At 38.4% G+C, this 21,018-nt stretch overlaps 1 protein-coding gene across 3 annotated transcripts in view; it reads left to right on the top strand.

Annotated features, from left to right (window-relative positions):
- Positions 1–21,018, top strand: part of LOC131054895 (protein ALTERED SEED GERMINATION 2) — a 272,133-nt gene that overhangs the window by 68,330 nt on the left and 182,785 nt on the right. For all 3 annotated transcript variants that reach the window (XM_057989532.2, XM_057989531.2, XM_057989530.2), the window contains exon 9: positions 12,452–12,557. In XM_057989532.2, coding sequence (XP_057845515.2) covers positions 12,452–12,557 — 106 coding nt within the window. The remainder of the gene's footprint in view (positions 1–12,451; positions 12,558–21,018) is intronic.

Genomic DNA, 21,018 nt, shown 5'->3' with positions numbered 1-21,018 from the left:
GCTTTGGACCCTTTGGAGGGGTCAGGAGCGAAATTCATAATTTGCTTTGTTTTCCCTCACTTAGCTTCATTCTTCATCCCTTAGGTTATTAATAGCAAGTCTTTGGGCTTTAAAATTGATTGGGAATGCACTAGCTTGTAGTCTGGAGCAAGGAATAGTGTCTGGTGAAGAAATTCGCTCTGGACCCTTTGGAAGGGTCAGGAGCGATTTCCTTCCTTTAGGTTGAATTCTACTTTCTTCTTACCTTGCTTTGTCATGATTTTCACCTTTGGATTCGTCTTTCATGAAGAAAACACTTGTTCTATCCTTAGGAAGGCCTGAAAGGAGAAATTCGCTCAAAACCATGGCCAGGGACAAGACCTATTTAGGATTTCGCTTTGGACCCTTTGGTGTTCATAAGCCATGCAAAGGCATGCTTAGGGGTATCTCCAAGCTCAATTCACCTTGATCAATGTTTGTCTTGACACAAAATTGGAAGAAAAGAGGGAGATTGGGAATTTCGCTCTGGACCCTTTGGAAGGGTCACGAGCGAAATTCATATTTTGAGCTCATTTCTTCATTTTTTCAACTCCGATCTACCTCAAAAGGCAAGAATACATCATTCCACTTCCATCCACGCCATAAGAACCAAGGTTTTGACCTCATCTAAGGGGAAAATAGGTGCTTTCAAGAATTTCACTTTGGACCCTTTGGAAGGGTCAGGAGCGAAATTCATGTCTTGGACAAAATCCTTTATTTCTTTTGCCTTCATTCACTTCCTAAGGCAAAAACATGTCAATCTTCTTCCAAATATGCCCAAGGAACTAAGATCTTGGTCTAATCAAGGAATAAATGGGCGTCTTCTAGGAATTTCACTCTGGACCCTTTGGAAGGGTCAGGAGCGAAATTCAAGATTTAGGTTGACTTGACACTTCTTCCATTCAATTTACCTTGAAATTTTATCAAACTCACCTCTCCTCACCACAATGAAGTCCATTTGCCATCCACTTAGCTCAAAACAAGGTCTTATCAATGTCTTAGGGAAAAAAAGGGGGTCAAATTGAGAATTGCGCTCTGGACCCTTTGGAAGGGTCAGGAGCGAAATCCATGTTTTAGGTTGATTTTTACCACCCCATCGTCTCAATTCACCTTTCAAAGGCAAGAACACATCAAAGTCATTCCAACCATGCCTTAGAAGTCCAAACTTGGCCATAACAAGGAGCAATATAGGGGTTATGTGAATTTCGCTCTGGACCCTTTGGAAGGGCCAGGAGCGAAATTCCTCCTTGAGCTCATTTCTCACCTTTTGTCACCCTTCCTTGGCTTGGATATAAATTCTCAGGCCTCCCCCTATCATCATCCAGTTCAAACTGGTATTCACTTCAAGATCTTGTGAAGAAATAGGGTCTTATATGAATTTCGCTCTGGACCCTTTGGAAGGGTTAGGAGCGAAATTCCTCCTTGTGCTCAAATTTTGGCTTCATTTCCCACATTTCCTCATCCAAATGAGTGTTTTGCCTTCACTAATGCCTGGGAATGAGCTAGTTGCTAGTTTGGGTCAAGGTGGAGTGTTTTATAGAGGAATTCGCTCTAGACCCTTTGGAAGGGTCAGGAGCGAAATTCCAATTCTAGGCCCAATTTTCCTTGAGATTGACTTGACTTTGCCTTAGACTCGACCTTTTGATGCATTTCCTTTCATATCCTTGCAAATTCGCTCAACCCCTCTTTGACTTAGGTGAAATCTTAGGTCCTTTGTGAAATTTCGCTCTGGACCCTTTGGAAGGGTCAGGAGCGAAATTCATGATTAGCTCGAGTTTCTTGACTTTTTCCACCCATCATGCCTTAGATTCATCCTCTTGAGTCTTCTCTTTGTCTTTCAAGTCTGTTATTTGCTTACTAGCTCCATTCAATTGTCTCTGACTCGACAGAAGACAAGACTCTGACCTAAAATCCTACAACTTTGACCCATCCTGACTCAAACCCTTCATCCTCTTTTTACAATCTATACATTTTCCATCTCCTGAAAGGCAAGATCCTTCTAAGATTACATCAGGGTTCAAGGCAGACAACACATGACTTTCCCAAGCCCAGGTCAAATTTGGCTTTGAAAGAAACCCTAGGTGAGTTCTGCGAAGGAAACCCTGACCTACCCAGCCCAGGCGACCACTAACTCACTCAAAACATCTAGCGAGCAGAGAAAAAACTAAGCCAAGAGAAAGAAAGACCAAAAAAAGAGAGGGGGTCCCCATTTCGATGGGGCGATGTGTGAAATGGTCACAATAGGTTGGTGCTCATAAATCAGGGGTTGGTGCCCTAAAATTTGTAATCAGATCTTTTTATTGTGAGGTTGGATTGGAGCAGAAGATCTCCAACAGTTATTCTCACCGAGTTTTTTCTCCCATTGGGTTTTCCTCGTACATTTGGTGTTATGTGTTGCATCTTCATGTGTGTGATGTATTGATCCTTTAGTTATTACTCCTACACACATTGTGTGCATTGCTTTGGTAACCGGTCTGCATCTTGTGTATTTCATGTTAAATTGGTATAGCTCTGATTAAGTAAAAATTGTTTAAATCACTGATTCACCCCCCTCTTAGTGATCCATTGTGTCCAACAATTGGTATCAGAGCCTAGGTACCCTATTTTGTCAAAGCGTTCTCTAGCTTGGGTAGATCCTGTTAAGTGTTCACAATGGCAAGAAATGAATCAACCTCGTCAAATGCTCCAATGTTTGATGGTGTCAACTATGCCTTTTGGAGTAGAAGAATGGAAACCTATTTGTCCTCTCTAGGTTGTGATGTATGGATGTTGGTTGTGAATGGGTATACAGTCCCTAATAATTCTTCTACTGATGCAGATGCTAAGAAAGAATATGAGAACAATGCTAAGGCAAAAAATTCTATTCTTAGTGGGTTATCTGATAATGAGTTTGTTAAGGTCATGCACTGCTCATCTGCCAAAGCAACTTGGGATAAGTTGCAGAAAATATTTGAAGGTGATGCTAAAGTCAAGGAAGCCAAGTTACAGACATTGAGAGCACAACTTGAGGGTTTGAAGATGAGAGATGAAGAGAAGATTGCTGTCTTTCTCCAAAGGATTGATGAAACAACAAACACCATTAGAGGGCTTGGAGAAGAAATAAAAGATGAGGTGGTAGTAAAGAAAGTACTTAGATCCCTCACACCTAAGTATGATACAAAGGTTTTAGCAATAGATGAAGCAAAAGATCTGAAAGTCTTTACAATGGATGAGTTGTATGGTTCCCTAACTGCTTATGAAATGAGGACTGCTTGTACTGAGGCTGTAAAGAAAGAAGCTGCATCAAGAAAAGGAAAAGAAGAATCTGCTCATGATGGAACCGGTGAAGACTCTGATGATATCATGGCAAACTTTGTCAGAGGACTCAAGACGGGGTCAGGCAAATACGAAGGCAAACTGTCCATGAAATGTTTCAATTGTGGAAAGATTGGACATTTTGCTGTCAAATGTCCCTATGGTGATAAGAATGAAGATGATCAATCAAGTGGTAGCAGATCATACGGTAACTACAGGAAGAAGAATGTCTACCGGTATGGTAGAAGGGGCAACCGGAAGCAGAACAGTCTTTACACACATGAAAATGATACCACAGATGAGTAGAGTGTCTCAGATGACTGTTGCAATGAAGATGATGTCAGTACAACCCTTATCATGGCCCAAGAGGTTTTGGTACCTGAAGAAGGAGAAGAGGAAGAGCAAGAAGGAGAAGTAGATCTTGAAGCAGAGCTCATCAGTGCCTTGGAAGAGCTGAAGAAAACAAGAAGAGATCTGAAGAAGGTGAAAAAGGCTGCAGTTGAAGAACAAGAGATGTTGGAGAAATCTCTTGAAGAGTTCAAGAAAACAATTGCAGATCTAAAACTTCAATTGGAAGAAGCCAAGAGGTTCTGTGAAGTTACTAGCTCCGGTTTGAGTAAAAAGGAGAAGGAGCATCAGAACCTAGAAGAAGAAATTGTCAAGCTCTGGAAGGAAATAGAGAAAAGCAAGGAAGAAATGAAAGTGAGAAGCAAATATGAAGGCAACACCGAAGCTTTAGACAAGATGTTGAGTAAACAAAAGCAATCTAAAGATACCGATGGCTTAGGATTTGAAGAGGGTCAAAGTTCAAATAGCAAAGACACATCCAGTAAGGAGATACTGTTTACTTCTTCAAATGAAAGTGAAGAGAAGAAGACATTCACGGTAAGCAAAGATACCAGCTAGAAAACATATGCAGATGCTGTTAAGAATTGTCACACAAACCGGAATACACAATCAATGAACCATAGACCATACTCAATGCACCGACATGCAGATCCAAGGAGAAATGCAAGAGCTGATCATGAAGGATTCACCAGAGTCAGCAACATGAAAGGAAGACCCGTGGTGAGGCAGTCATTTGCAGGACCAAGACAATCTAACTGGTATGTTCCAAACTTTCATGGTTATTGTCACCGGTGTAATAAGTTCGGTCATAGAATGGCAGACTGTAGAAAAATGAATGTAAATCCCAGTTTTGAGAGTAGAAACTCATTTGTTGCATTACAAGGTACAAATGTCACTTGCTACAATTGCAATGAGTTTGGTCATAAGAGTTATGAGTGTAGGAGAAGTGTGCAGATGTCCTACAAGAATGCTTTGGATACATCTTTCAATGCTAATATAAAATGTTATAAGTGTTAAAATTTTGGTCACATAGCAAGGCATTGTAAGCTGAGAACTGGTGAGCAAAAGAACACTGTACCGGATCAAAAGATAGAGACTAAACCGGAACACAAGATGACAGAAGAGGAGAAGAAAAAAGAGAAATAGTTTTGGATAGAGAAGGAGAAGAACAAGACAGTGTCAAGCTTGATTGTGCAGACTGCTCTACACGCTGAAAGGAAGAATTTATGGGTAGTTGATAGTGGCTGCTCAAATCACATGACCGGAGACAAGAAAAAGTTTATCAAGCTTGATGATTGGAATGGTGGTTCTGTCCGTTTTGGTGACAACTCCTCCATCAAGATTCAAGGTCATGGTACATTGAATATTGATGGCAAGCTTAAGGCTCATGATGTGTACTACGTGGAAGGATTGAAGCATAATCTGTTTAGTGTCAGTCAGATGTGTGACAAAGGGTACAAGTTCACATTTGACTCTACCGATTGTCAGATAACAAAGCAAAGTACCGGTCGGGTTGTGGCAAAAGGAAAGAGAACAGATGGAAATGTCTACAATCTGAAGGAATGCTATGAGTCTCAATGCATGATGGGACAGATTGATGAAAGCTGGTTGTGGCACCGGAGCTTAAGTCATGTGAACTTTGACAATCTGGTGAAGGTAAGCAAGAACCGATATGTAAGAAACATTCCACAAATAACAAAACCAGCAAGTACTTTTTGTGATGAATGTATCAGAGGCAAGCAAATCAAAGTAAGCTGCAAAACAAAAGAGTACAATAGCGGTTGTCAGATAAGAAAGCAGAGTACCGGTGGGGTTGTGGCAGAAGGAAATAGAACAGATGGAAATGTCTACAATCTGAAGGAATGCTACGAGTCCCAATGCATGATGGGATAGGTTGATGAAAGTTGGTTGTGGCATCGAAGATTAGGTCATATGAACTTTGACAATTTGGTGAAGGTAAGCAAGAACTGGTACGTAAGAAACATTCCACAAATAACAAAACCATCAAGTACTTTTTGTGATGAATGTATCAGAGGCAAGCAAATCAAAGTAAGTTGCAAAACAAAAGAGTACAGTACCTCAAGACCTCTAGAATTAGTGCATACAGATCTGTGTGGACCATCAAGGACAAGGGCTTTGACCGGTGAGAGATACTTGATGCTGTTCATTGATGACTACTCAAGGATGACTTGGGGACATTTTTGCATGAAAAATCACAGGCATTTGAAAGATTCAAGATTTTTAGAAGGATGGCTGAAAATGACAGTGGACACCGGTTAAAGTGTTTAAGATCAGACCGGGGTGGAGAATATTCTTCAAATGAGTTTATTGACCACTGTGAGAAACATGGAATCCGGAGACAGTATTTAGCAGCAAGAACACCACAACAGAATGGTGTGGCAGAAAGGAAGAATAGGACAGTAAATGAAATGGCTAGAACAATGTTAAATGAGGTTAGCATACCGGATACATACTGGAAGGAAGCTATTCATACTGCTGTCTATACATTAAACCGGGTACAACTAAGAGTGAATAGTAGAATGACTCCCTATGAGTTATGGTACAACCGGAAACCATCACTCAAGCATTTTAGAGTGTTTGAAAGTAAGTGCTTCATCAAGAGAGAGGCAGATGGATTAGGAAGTTTTGATTCTAGAAGTGATGAAGGAATCTTCTTGGGTTACTCAAGCAAGAGCAAAGCCTACAAATGCCACAACAAGAGTTTGAGAAAAATGGTTGATAGTATAAATGTGAGAATATATGAAGACCTACATAAGAAAGAATCTGCACTGGCACCCTATATTGATGTTTCAAATAATGAGCATGAAGATCAATTTGAAAATGGACTAGTAGAGGAAGCACCAAGCAAGAACTCCAACCTGTATGTGCAGAAGAACCATCCGGAAGAACAGATCATAGGATATAAAAATGAAGGTGTGAAAACTAGAAGAAAACTAGCTCGGAATGATGAGCAGGGAAATTTCTGCCTCATGACAAAACTTGAACCCAAAACTTTTGATGAAGCTAGCAAAAGTGAGAAATGGGTAGATGCCATGGATGAAGAGTTGACACAGCTTGAGAAGAATCAAACATGGGAACTTGTTCCTAGACCGGCAGACAAGAATGTCATAGGTACCAAGTGGGTCTACCGGAATGAGATGAATGAAGAAGGCAAGATAATCCGGCATAAAGCAAGGTTAGTTTGCAAAGGGTATGCTTAAGTGGAAGGTATTGACTTCGAAGAAACCTTTACACCGGTCGCTAGGTTAGAGGCAATAAGAATGTTTTAAACTTTCTCTGCCTATAAAGGTTACAAGGTCTACCAAATGGACGTCAAATCTACCTTTTTGAATGGTAACCTTGAAGAAGAGGTATATATGGAACAACTAGAGGGTTATCTTTTACATGATGATGAGAGTTTTGTATGCCGGTTGAAGAAAGCCTTGTATGGTTTGAAGCAGGCTCCCAGAGCATGGTATTCCCGGTTGGATAAATACTTGAAGGAGCAAGGATTCTACAAAGGGAATGCAAACAGTAACTTTTATGTCAAGGTAAATGGAGATCACATGATTATAGTGGTTGTATATGTGGATGATATTATCTTTGGTGGAGACAAGGACATCATGTGCAAAGAATTTGCAAATCAGATGAAGACCGAATTTGATATGTCCATGCTGGGTGAGTTGTCCTATTTTCTTGGTTTGCATATCTCAGAACCATGAGAAAGGAATTTTCATCTCCCAAACCAAGTATGCGAAAGACATGCTGAAGAAATTTCAAATGGAGGACAACAAACCGGTAAGTACTCCCATGGTTACCGGTTGTAAGTTGAGCAAATTAGACGAGTCACCGGAAGTTGAGCAAACACTGTATAGATCTATGATTGGTAGTCTGATATATTTAGCAACATCTAGACCAGATATTGTACAAGTTGTTTGCATGGTAGCAAGATTCCAAGCTGCTCCTAAACAGTCTCACCTAAATGCAGTCAGAAGAATCTTCAGGTATCTGCAAGGAACTATCAGTTATGGCCTATGGTATCCAAAGAAAGGAGACTTCTCTTTACAGGCTTATATTGATGCAGATTGGGTAGGATGTATTGATGACCGAAAGAGCACAAGTGGTGGTGCTTTCTACTTAGGAGACCGGCAGGTATCATGGCACAACAAGAAGCAAGACTCAATGTCATTATCCATTGCTGAGGCCGAATATATAGCTGCTGCTACATGTTGCTCACAAGTACTATGGATGAAGCAAACATTGAAGGACATACAGGCGGAGATACCAGATCCTATTCCAATCCGGTGTGATAACTCAAGTGCAATCAACATCTCCAAGAATCCAGTAATGCACTCAAGAACAAAACACATTGCAATCAAGTATCACTTCTTGAGGGAGAAGGTAGTAGACAAGGAGGTCATTGTTGAATATGTTCCAACTGGTGAGTAGATAGCCGACATATTTACCAAGCCACTTCCTTTGGGCCTATTTGAGTACTTGAGACAAAAGATGGGAGTTATGATTTAGGGGGAGTCAACCATTGTTACTATCTTATGACTCTTGAATCATGAAGCATGGACACAGGGGGAGATTGTGTCCTAACCGGGTGTATTCAAGGGAGAGATTATTGGTGTCAGACTAAGGTTCCCTTTACCATTGTTGTCAAACGGGGAGAGAAATTGGAACAGATAATGTTGATATCAATGCCAAAGGGGGAGATGGTTGGCATTGTGTTGTCATTGATATCAACCGGTATTGCAGGCTACTAGTAGAGTATGTCAACCCCGTATGAAGAAGATTGAACCGGCATAAGGAAGCTTAACATGAAGGCTTGTCAACCGGTATGGTGGAAGACAAGTAGGTATTGAGACTGTCAGTGACATCACCGGTGAGAGGTGATATGAAGTTGTGTGTTGGCATGACAAGTTGTAACCGGCATAAAGGTTGGTTGTTTGTTTGTGATAAAGAAGTAGAGTGACAAAGAGAGCACAAACCACCGGAGGTGAAGTTGTGCTACCGGTGTAGTGTATACTGCCGGTTAGCAGCAGGAGAAGGTCTCATTGATAAGGGCTTGGGTTGGTATGAGTTTGTTGAATGTTCAAGTTTAAACCGATCCTGTGTCGGTGAGCTGAGTGTATGCCGATGTGATGCCACATGGAGCTGAGGTGGCGAGCATGTAGAGGTCGGTGAAGTTTCCATCGACATGGTTGTTGGAGCAGTTAGTCGATATTAAATGAAACAACCACAAATCACGGGTCGATAACAGATTGATGCGGCTCGAGGAAGAATGAACGACAAAGAAAGATCAGGGAGTTGTTGGCGCCTAGATCGAAGCAAAGAAATCGGATTGCAAGAGGACCTTGAGAAGGAAACATCTGGGTCCTAAATGAGTCGACAGATTTTAAGGCCGGAAATCATGGTTGGGTTTGCTATTTTTGACAAACATACTTCGGACAGATGAAAATCGCGTGATGGATCCAAGGCGGATTGGATCAGATTGGATGCAAATTTGGTCGGTAGAAGGAAACCCTAGCCACCCTCTGTTTGAATTGGTTTTTGGCTGGAAAGCTTCAGTTTAAGAATATGTTGACCTAAGACAGATAGATATGCTACGAAAGGGTGAAGGAGAGTGTGAAATTGCTATCTGAGAGACGAAGATATAAACACTTGAAGTGTGTGTGAGTGAAGATTGTACCGGTAAGGAGAAGCAGGGTAAACCGGTGTAAGGAAGAAACCGACAGAGTGAGCATAGAATGCAAAGGTGACAAACTGAAAGAAGCAGTACCTGATAGAGAGTGACCAAGTGTGATTTGAATTCAACAAAACAGAGGGAGCGAAGATTAAACAGAGTTAGAACCAACAAAAAGGCTAAGTTGCAGTGTGTCATGAGCTGATACAAACCGGTAAGATAGAAACCGGTACTGTAGAGCTTTGAAGGGTTGCAAAACTTCATTTGCAGCAAGGATCTCATTTGTATATCTAAGTTTTCATATTATTTTTCACTGAGTAGGTGCCGAGTGCAAGGGTTGTAGCTCCTTTAGGTTGTAGCCTATAAATTGTGTAGAGTGTGGTGCTCTAAAATTTGTAATTAGATCTTGTTATTGTGAGGTTGGATTGGAGCAGAATATCTCCAGCAGCTATTCTCACCGAGGTTTTTCCCACATTGGGTTTTCCTCGTACATCTGGTGTTATGTGTTGCATCTTCATGTGTGTGATGTATTAATCCTTAGTTATTTCTCCTACACACATTGTGTGCATTGCTTTGGTAACCGGTCTGCATCTTGTGTATTTCATGTTGAACCGGTATAGCTCTGATTAAGTAAAAATTGTTTAAATCACTGATTCACCCCCCTCTTAGTGATGCATTGTGTCCAACACGTACGCCCAATTGCCTTTTTAAATACATTAAATGAAATGTATTTTAATTACTTTACATACTTATAAAATGAATTTGGGTAAACTTTTTCCTTTAAGTGATTTTTCAAAGTCACTTTATAATATTTAAGTGGCTTTTTAATTTATTTAAAGTCACTTTATGACTTTATAATATCCATATAAGTTAATTAAATAACTTAACCACTAAAATACTAATATCTCCCTCAATATTCAATCTTTCGAAGAGCCGTCTGAAGCTGGGGTGAACATTGTATAACCCCCATGTGTCCAAGTGCCTTGACTAAAAATAGCACTACTGCCAGATTGACTTACTATAAATAGTAAGTCCCTCTACTAAGCCCATACACTGACTGCAAAGGCTTGGAACTGAAACCAAGACTGAGCTGAAGAAGTGGAACTGCCCCTGAGACTCTCTATCCAAACAAGTTAGCCTACGAGAGTCCAAATAATAGGCTAACACATCAGCAACTGATGCTGACTAGACTGGGGACATTACATGTATCAATCTTTTGGAAGAAATTGTTTTGTATCAAAATCTTCTAAATAGCATCTTCCAAAAGCTTTTTATTCCACAGACTATGTAAACCTTATTTCTTTAACCTATTGTGTTCCTTTAAAAAAGATATTTTTATTTTTATTTTCTTTCATTGTGTAGAACAGGTCGTTTAAATGATCAATTTGCACAACTAGTCATTTTTTAATGACCTTTCTCTCATGGCCACTATAATAATCACAAGTGCAAGAACTTATACAGTACACAAGCTCTTAAAAGCAATGTTAGTAACAAAGAGGAGGGGGGTGCTTTCTAATCAAGCTAGTGCCTTTCACCTTAAAGTATGATTTTGGATTGTTGAACATTTTGGAGCATGGAATACCTTGTAAGCTTACCTCATCTAAAAAGTGTTTAAATTTTATAATCACATGCCAAATTTCAATAACAGTACTTGTAAGGAAAGAATCCTCTATAATGATGCTACTCCCCAGGCTTGTTAGTTGTATGTGTTGTGTCACCAAGTTGTGTCTTTGTAGAAACATAAAGAGTTAAAGCTAAGGGGCAATCTTTGATACGTAAGTGCAAACTTTTGATAATGGCACTTTTGAGGAATGGCTCATAAGAAACCTATTTCTTGAGTAGGATGCAACTAAAGGAAAGGTAAAAAGGAAAAAATCTGAAGAAGTTGAGAAATACAACTTCAGAGATCCCAAGAACACCTGCAAGCAAAATACCTGTCACAAGAAAAAAGATTATCATTCAGAGAGGGAATTAATAAAAAAGTACAATACAATCCTTATAAAAGGAGATTGTGCAACCCTGAAGAAACCCTAAAGGGATAATGTTTATTTAATAATTAGAATAATTAGAATAATTATGAAATACCTACAATATTATTAAATGCTTAAGTTTAGCTTAAGCGTAGAGGATAATAGACTAATAATTAAATAAATAATTATTAGCTAATGCATGATAACTCTAACAAAAACATTGGAGCTTCTACCCTCATACTTTGTCATGGAAATATGGTCATCATTTTGGTCTCATTTGCTTCTTTTGTTTGACCTCCATAGGAATCATATTACTTAAGTAAGCAAGGCTGCAAATCTAGTTTTTTTTTCTTAACAAAATCAAATGATTCTCATTTTGGCATAATCCAAAAAAAAATTCCATCTCCTTTATTGACTTCTTAAGGAAAGTATCTTATCTGGTAGAAGGTAAAATGTCTTAATAATACTCCATTACTTAATTTTATCGATTCTTGTTCTTGAATTGACACTATAGAAAGGGTAGTTTTTATTTGTCCTTTTTATATTTCTTCTTTTACTAGAGGGCGAATTGGCTAAGAAATAAACCTTGGCCATTTTCTTGGTGCATGATTCAGCAAAAAGAAAAGATTTATGAATGATGATAAAACACTGAGAGAGACACAGATTGAAGTTTGCAAAGGAGTTTGTTTTCATATGGAAAATAGCTATCGTCTTATGGTTGACTTTTGTCTTAATGCTTCGATTAAGTTTCAGCTTAATGTTAGGGTGGGTTAGAAAATAATTTTTGTTAGAGATTTATTTCTAGATGTTTGTGACACTGCAGCAATAGGTTAAATCTGGCATAATCTTTGAAAGCACTGAAACCATCCTTGCATCTATTTTATGAATGCTACTGTTTTAATGCTTAATTTGTAATCATGTTAAGGAGCTCTCTTGGTAAATTTAGGGTGAAGGATGGTGTTTTAAAAAGAGACATATATTTCCAAGTTGTTGAGATTATGTGAAGGCTCTTTGATTCATTATCATTATTTCCAACTTTCTTTTCAGATATGCATTTTATAGATAAGCTGGACTGTGTGCTTGATTCAATTTATATGGTTTTTATATGCTTTGTGAATATCTTTGATTACAGGGTCGTTCAAGCTTGCATCTTACCCATGTTACTTTCAGTCCAAATGGGGAGGAGATACTTCTTAGTTATAGTGGCGAGCATGTATATCTAATGGATGTAAATAATGGTAAGATATGCCTATATATAATATCCCGTTTAGGATTTTTGTGAATTTTCTGATTTTTATGTATTTTTCTTATTTCTGTTGCGAACACAAACTGTAACTGCAAACTGAAATAAAAACAATTAAGTGGAAACTTCTTGTCAAACCCTCAATGGCTGAAATACAACTTGCAATTCATCTAAATAGCAAAATTCAACTTATAATGACAGATTGCCCAGATGAAAGTGCTGATTTATGTCTGATATGAACTATAACACTATGACATCCAACCTATTGACGTGGCTAAAGTCGTGCTCCGACTCTCTCCAGTCAACATAGAATAGAATTGTTGAGTATCCTATCCTCTCTTGAATAAAGAAATCCCTAATGCTGTTCTAGATGATAAAAGGGGACAACCTCAAGGTTCCAAATGTCAGGTCTTGACTACTGGATAACCCCATGGTTTGATGTGTTTTGCTGGTAACACAAGGGGGCTTACGTTTACAACAAGCTGGCCTGCATCCGACGATGTTGCGATTCTCAGCCTGGGGAAATAAATAAGAAAAGAGAAGGGTTTAGGGATCCTAAGTAAAATGGTAGTAATGGTTGATGCTGCGAGTAGACAGATTTCCATAAACTAAGCCCTACTTCGCCAGAGATATACTCACAACTTCCCAGGGATAGTGCAAGCTCCAAGGGAATGAAGGATTTTCAGATTGGAGGCACTCATCTAGGCACCCAATTCTGGCGCAGCCTAAGACAAACACCTACAGTTGAACTAAGCATAATAGTAAGGTTCAGACTTACCATACACAGTGACCTACAATCAGCAGGCCCCCAATGGTATGAATCGGAAACCTCATCAAATACCCTCACATTTTACCATTAAAATTATTGAACTCTAATTAACCAGCTAATGGGAAACCATGCAAACAAAAGAAAACAAAATAGCAAACACCATATTTCAATGTTCATATATTGTTTTAAATTTTAAACTGCCATTACAACAATTTCTTCTAGCAGTCCTATTCTATTTTTACTCCTAATTACAGCTAACTGCTAAAATCTAACTATTTAACTTCCAAAATTCTAACCATTTACAAAAGAGAGACATTGCCTTTTTATAGACTTTACAATTCGAAATCAAAGGTCAGGATTGATTACATCCAAAGGCTGCAATCTGCCCCCCTAGAAGCCTGGCAGCTTTAACCCATGCCTACTAACTTTCATTTGCCCTCCCAACTGCCACTTTCAACCACCTTCTGAGCTACCTACAACTGTTTGACATCAATTTGGAAAGTCATTGAGGTAGCTAAGGAATAACTGACCTGTGTAACCCCTTGTTTTAAATGCATTAAATGGGGCCCATAGGTAGCTATTTTACAATAATGCAATTTTGTTTTGCAGACAAAATGACTTTCTGGAATTTTTGGCTGTGTGCTTTCTGAGTGTGCATAGATTTGTAGCATTTTGTGTGTTCTGTCTTCAATCTTGCCGGTGACTTCAACTTGTGGTCCGGTGGTGGTGTGTATCTTCATGCTCTGTCTTTAGATCTGCAGTGCACTTTTCATTGGCAACGCCCCATGATCACCATTTTGATCCTGCGCGCTGCATCATCCTCACCTCTCGGGTCGATTGTGATCATATCTTCAATTTGCGCTTTAGGTTGCCACCTTAGCTCCTTCCAATAGCATCAATCTACAAACGCAAATTCAATTTGAATAAATCACCTTGAAAAATTTAAGTAATTTTAACAAATATTAAATTTTGTCAAGGCAACGCTAGGCTTTGTTTCGGCGAATAAGAGGGGAAGATGAAAGATATTTTCTTTTTAAAACAATTCAAACATCCCTTAGTTCATTTCATTTTTTACTTTGAATCGCGCCACTTTAAAGGGAAAAGTTATGCGATTTAGAACAAAAGTGTGAAAAAGTTCCCTTTATGATTTTACTTGATGTTTTTCTCTTTTTAGGGAAAACTTCGGCAATTGAGGGCAAAAGTGCCAAAAAGTTACCTTATTTTAAAATTTCACATTTTGCCATTTAAGGGTAAACTTCGGCGATTGGAGGCCAATTTGCAAAAACACTTTTCCCTGTTTTCTTTTGTTCACTTAATTTTGCCTAGTGAGGGAAACGTTTTGGTATTGCTAGGCAAATGTGTAAAAGTCGCTTGACATTTTAAAATGCCCCCCTCTTGTTTTATCTCTTTCAACTTGTCACTTAGCCATTTCAAGGGAGAAAACTCGGCGATTAGAAGTAGAAGTGTAAAAAGCATCTTATAATTAAGCCATCAAACCCATTTGAGGGAAAAGTTTGGTATTGCTAGGCAAATGTGTAAAAGTCGCTTGACATTTTAAAAAGCCCCTTCTCTTGTTTTATCTCTTTCAACTTGTCACTTAGCCATTTAAAGGGAGAAAACTTCGCGATTAGAAGCCGAAGTGTAAAAAGCATCTTATTATGTAATTCATCGAACTCATCTTTTATTTCACTCAACCCATGGCCACTTTGAACGGAAAACTTCGGGCTTTTGAGGACAAAATGCAAAGTGCCCTTTCCTTCTTTTAAAATGTTTTCCCTTATTTCTTTTAATTTGACATTGCACACTTAAGGAGATTCTTAGGCTATTGGAGGCCAATTTGAAGAAGCCTTTTATAATTCATTCAATCTTCCCTTAAGGGAAAACTTAGGTGATTTGAGGGTGAAGTGAAAGAGAAGCACCCCTATCCTAAGTTAATAACGCATTTGTTTTTGACTTGTTTTGAAAAAGACCGAAGTTAATAAGGCAAAATTTTATTTTCTTGATCCTTATATTACGCATTTGGTCGTTTAAGGGCTTTGTTCGGTATTTTGAGGGGTGATGCTAAAAAAAATGTCTCTAACTTTAAAATATTCGACCCTCTTCTCATTGTTTTGCCAATACTTCCTTATTTTCGGGTTGAATTCGGGTCTTTTTTTGGTGAATAAAGGCATGATAGAAGCGATTTTATTATTTTCGCTGGCTTCTAAAAGGAAACTTTGGCATTTGGGAAAATTTTCGGCCTGAGAGGAGCAACAAAAAGATTCGAACTTTATTGTTTTGATTTACCTCTGTCATTATATTCAGTGATTCTTCAGGCTTTGATGGAGAAAAGCACAGAGATAGGAGATAAAAAAAAATTCAAACCTTTATCGCGCTTGCCTTAGATATTTGAATTTCGCATTTGTTTCAGCATTGATAGCAAAAAACAAACGTTTTCAAAATGGCCCGAGTAGTTTCATATTTTCGCGCTTTGGTCCCTTGAGCCAAATTTGGGGAGATTTCTCGGCGATTGCAGAGCGAAAATAAGACAAAATGCAGAATTACGAGCAAGAAATGCTGAACTTCGGCCTTTGTGATTTTCATTTTCACCCTTTGCATTCACTCCGACCTCCATTTCGCATTTTCGTCGGCATATTTGAGGCTGGGAAATACAACCTGGATGCCTGACTCTAACGCTCTTACTGTGTTAACATTTTCCTTCTTATCGGGTTTTCTTCGGCACAAGGAGGAGGCAATAACCAGAGGTTTCAAATCACAGAGCCCCCAATCTCTCCTACGCAAAGCACTCTACAGCAAAAAAGGGGGCACAGGTCTGGAAGTATATGCTCACATATATCGAATATCAATGCTGAATGACTGAAAATGAATGAATTGAACCATCAAACGGCAATGTCAGTAACGCTCAAGTATGAGTACTCTAGAAGATCAGTTATACTTGGATCTGAGTTGAGCATCAATTTTTTACCCTCTGAAAATGATTTAACTTGATTTTGTAAAGACTGGGAGAATTTGCATTCATCGATATTATGTGCAAAATCACAAATACAGAATTATAGCTAATTTTATTCACTCACAGAAGTACAGTTGGCAGATCGGATATTAATAAATCAATTTTAGGTCTATACAACCCTTCCTTGGCTGGTAAAAATCCCTGTACACATTGCTGGGTGGAAATGAACAACTGCAGCAGGGTTTAGGTTACTATGTGGTGGTTGGAAAACACCCAGAGAAGGCTGCATAGCAGCAGAACAGCCCTGCAACAAATCACTGCCCATGCCAAACAGTAACAAGTCATGAACAAACCTTCAATCAGCAGATTGAGGCTGCATGGAGTAGAATATTTCACTCAAAATTTTGTAAAACCCTCCTAGGATGTTGGTGCTGCCACTTGATTTGAGGAGTATGCAAGTTATGTTGATGGATCTGCTCTTTCAATGCTGTTGTACTCAAGTAGGAAGCTGTAGATGCTGATCGCTGCAACCAAAGGTGAATAGCTATCCACAAAAATGGCGAATCTTCCCCTTGGAATGTGAGCACCCTAGTTTCAGCAACAATATATGTTGAATATCATGCATATTATGGTTACCCTCAATTTTCAGTAGTAAATGATGCTAGGAAATCCCCTCCAAATGTGATGCACTAGATCTATCATAAATTAGCAATGAACAAGTACAATTAATTCTGAAACCTGCAAATCTCTGCAATCTGTATATGTTTTTTAAACTTTCAATTTGTCCAAAAATGTTGATTTCACTGTAGTGACACTGTAGGAGCAACATATGATCTTGAAACTTGACCAAAAATGCTGATTTGATGATATGGTAAAATTTGCTTGCAAATATGGATCGAACAACTGCAATCAATAAGTTCAAATTCAATCTTTGAGTAGAATCACCTCAAAAGATATGAGGGTTTTTGTCTCCATATCCAATTATAAAAATCTTAGGCTTTTTACTTAATTGGGGTGATCAAGCCAACTTCATTCAATGGGCATAAGTTAATCATCACAGCTATAGACCATTTAACCAAGTCGATTAAGGCAATGTTCTTAACTTTAGTAACTGGACGTGTCATAGCTAAACACATATTGAATCACATTATAAGTCATTTCATGGTGCCTTACATAATCATGTCAGATAATGAACCTAAGTTTTTTTCTTCGAAGGTTCGATAGTCGGTTTCAATTTTTTTTTTGTTCTCCAATTCAGCTGAAACCCGTCTTTAATTCCAGGTGGGTTAGGGAGAGTAAAGACAGAGGGTTTTTCGTCCTTCAAGATCTCCAAAACAGTCAAGGGTTTTCTGAAATGATAATTTGCTGTATATTAATTAAGGAGAGGAATATTTTTATATAGAAAATAACAAGACGATCTTTCCATAACAGAAACGATTGAGAATAAAAACAGGAAAGAAACAAAACGACTAAGGCTAAGATGACCATTATAGAAACATTACAATATTATTTTAATACCCTCCCTTAATGATCATCCTACGAACTATCCTGCAAAAGACTTAACATAATATGTAGGTCATTTGACCATGAATGTATAGAAGGCTGACTCCTCCTTGTCAGAATGCTCTGCGACATTAGCCTGTTGAGACTTTCCTTGGTTGGACTTCTGATCAACCAACCACTTTTTGCAAAACTCTGGATATGACCAAGCTTACCGCAATAGTGACATGTGATATTCTACTTGAAATTCTCCTCAGACTTGCCTTTGTCCTTTCTGTTGGGTGGACTCGCCTTTGCCTTTGTCCTTGGCAGTACACGCCTGTTTCAAACTGGTCGTGTCACTACTACTACTACCAAATTGTTGTGTCCACCTGGCCGCAAGAGTTTATTGCACAACTCATCAAACTTCAGGTCAACATTAGTGGATGTAATGTTGAGAGTTTCGATGAAGTACTCCAAGGATTGTGGTAATCTTTTCAATGTAATGATCACTATATCCTCTGTAATGTAATGAGCTATCCAACAGGATATATAAAAGAGATACGAAATCCACAATGATCAATTGGGAGATGGTGAATGCTCTCTTATATCGTGTGAATGATTGCCAAAGGATATGTCTTATGTCCCTTCACTTCCCTTACTAATTGCACCTCTTCATTATCGATTAGATTTGTATTCTAATCACACCTATTCACAATGTAATTGATTAGCCTTCAAATTGAGATTGATTACACTTGATGCTTAATTGCACCATCTTTCATTATGATTAACTCTCATACTAACAAGCGCTGTCAGTTAACTAATCATCTTTTCATACAGATTGTGATTAATAATTAATATTCTTAATTACCTGTGTTTGTACTTAGATTGGATAGCAATCCAATCATCATTGATGTGGAATTTGTTCATACCTCATGTGATGATAATAGTAATCATCCTTAACTTCTTCAGAATCAGTATTGCACACAAATTTCTATCCCCATGAATTTGTTATTGAGAGATCCTTTAATACACTGTTATCATTGATGACAAAGCCATCATTGATTATTAGTAATGTTCCTTATAATGTCAATGATGTTCTAGATCACTTAATCCTTGTATTTCTGTAGATTGATATAGACTTTTTCATACTTATTCTTTGTATTATTGACAGTAGGAGCCTTCCTTCCTTATGTTTGCTAATAAATAAGTTTCAATCTTTAATTAAAACTTATTAAATTGTATATCTTCTAGTTCCTAAATTGGGGACATTACAGTCTCCCCCTCTTGGAAAATGCTTGCCACAAGCATTCTTATATCATTATGATGATTCCGGTTTACTGACCATCGATCTGTTTTTCTCTTAATTGTTAAGGGTGAATAATGATTAGTGAATCTTCCTTCAGAGTGATCATCCTGTTTGTTACTTTCTTGATGACAACTAGTTTGTCTCAAGATATTGATGTTATCATTTTTCATATGAATGTTACCGAGTACTCAGATCGATAGTAATTGTTATCTTCTTCTTGGTCTTGGTGATGACTTGGATCTCATTATTGCATATTCTTATTATAAGTGTCTTTGATGAAAGATCAGCTATGTATGCTGTGGATGCTTGCAAGCCTTTATGCCTTGCTGATTAAGTATTATTCTCTGTTTATTTTTATCATTTTATGAACTATACAATTAAATAATCTATTATTCCAACTATGTGCTTTTATTATTTCTACTTTTGACTACTTTGATTGATCAAGACTGCCAACCTTGATCACACAACTATACACTATGTTTTTCTGTTCTAAGTCACTGATGGGGACACCACAGTCTCCCCTTTTTGGAGATGCTTGTCCACAAGTATGCCAAAGCGATTCATTTCCTCCTTCAAAATTACTGCATTCTCCCTTACTCTTTGACTATGAGACCTCTAGGTTTCAACCATCCCTTTAAATACCCTTGTAAACCTCCTCCAAGCTTCTTGAGGAATTGGGCAAGTGTGATAGTGAGGGAATCTTCCTTATCTTGCTGCTGATCCTTTCTTTTAAGATGTTTGCTGAATATGCCATGGCTGGTACTCGCGGATTCCCTGTATGGGTCTTCATCTTGTAATCCTTTTAGGACAATTCATCCCTCATCAACCTCAAATTTCAAAGTCATAGATCTAAAGTCTTGGGTGAATGGGCCAATGGAACGCATCCATTTTATTCCCAGGATCACATCAATTTCTCCTAAATCCAATACATGGAAATCATCACATACTTTGTAGTTCTCAATGGGAATCCTTTTTGCTCATACGTAGATATTTCTTGTATTTGTAGAAGTGAGGAGTTTATGAAGTTGTGTAGCTCCACTATCAACAAGGATGATAATGGGATGTAGGTGAAGGTACCCTTGGATTTTGAACATGGAAAGATCTCGGTCTCTCCTAATGGTGGCTAAGGTACCATCTTTCTTTGATGGAGACGGGGGTTTATCCTCATTTTCTGATTCACTGCTATTTAGGCTATCATATTCTTCTTCTCCATCGCTGTTTGGCCTTACTTCAATATAATGGATCTTTCCCTTCCCCATACATCCATGGCCGGGTTCCCATGCCTCTTTGCATGTTTAACATAACTTCTTCCTTCTTAGTTCTTGGTGGGTTGCCTCATCTAACTGATCCTTCTAGGAGCCTCCGTTGTGTTTGGTGAGTCAGACTATTCTTTGGGCTTTGTTGGTTCTTTGAAGGATGTTTTATTCTTAATCGTTCCTTGATCCACATCTCTAGATTTCTTGATAGCTTCTTGAAGAGTTTTTGGATTGAAAGCCTTTATCCATCCTCTTAACATATCCATGAGTTCATCCATGAATAGGACTATTAACCTTCTCTTGGATATATCAGTAACAAGAACTGACAAACGTTGGAACTCCATGATGTTTTCATCAGTAAAGCCCCTTTGTTTAAGTTGCGCCAATTCTTTGAAGTGAGTTCTGGGTCTTTGTGAATTCAACATAAGAAGCGATTTGTGCATGCCCCATGGTTTTCATTCCGTGGTACCAACATTCTTGTGCTACCCCATCTAGATGTAGTGCTACATACTTGATGGCTTCGTCTTCGGGCGTAGAGTTTAGCTGGAAGTAGGTGTCTATCTTTTGTACCCATGACCTTGCTGTGGTCTTCCCTGATCCATCAAAATAAGGTATGCTGAGTATTTCAATCTTCCTCTTCAATTTGGAGTAATTATCATGATTACCTCTTTTTGGCACGTGTCTTAGTCTTAG

The sequence above is a fragment of the Cryptomeria japonica genome, chromosome 2, assembly GCF_030272615.1.
Source record: "Cryptomeria japonica chromosome 2, Sugi_1.0, whole genome shotgun sequence".
In the NCBI taxonomy this organism is placed as follows: Eukaryota; Viridiplantae; Streptophyta; class Pinopsida; order Cupressales; family Cupressaceae; genus Cryptomeria; species Cryptomeria japonica.
The sequence above is the reverse complement of the archived record's forward strand: the minus strand, read 5'-3'. Positions and strand labels throughout refer to the sequence as shown.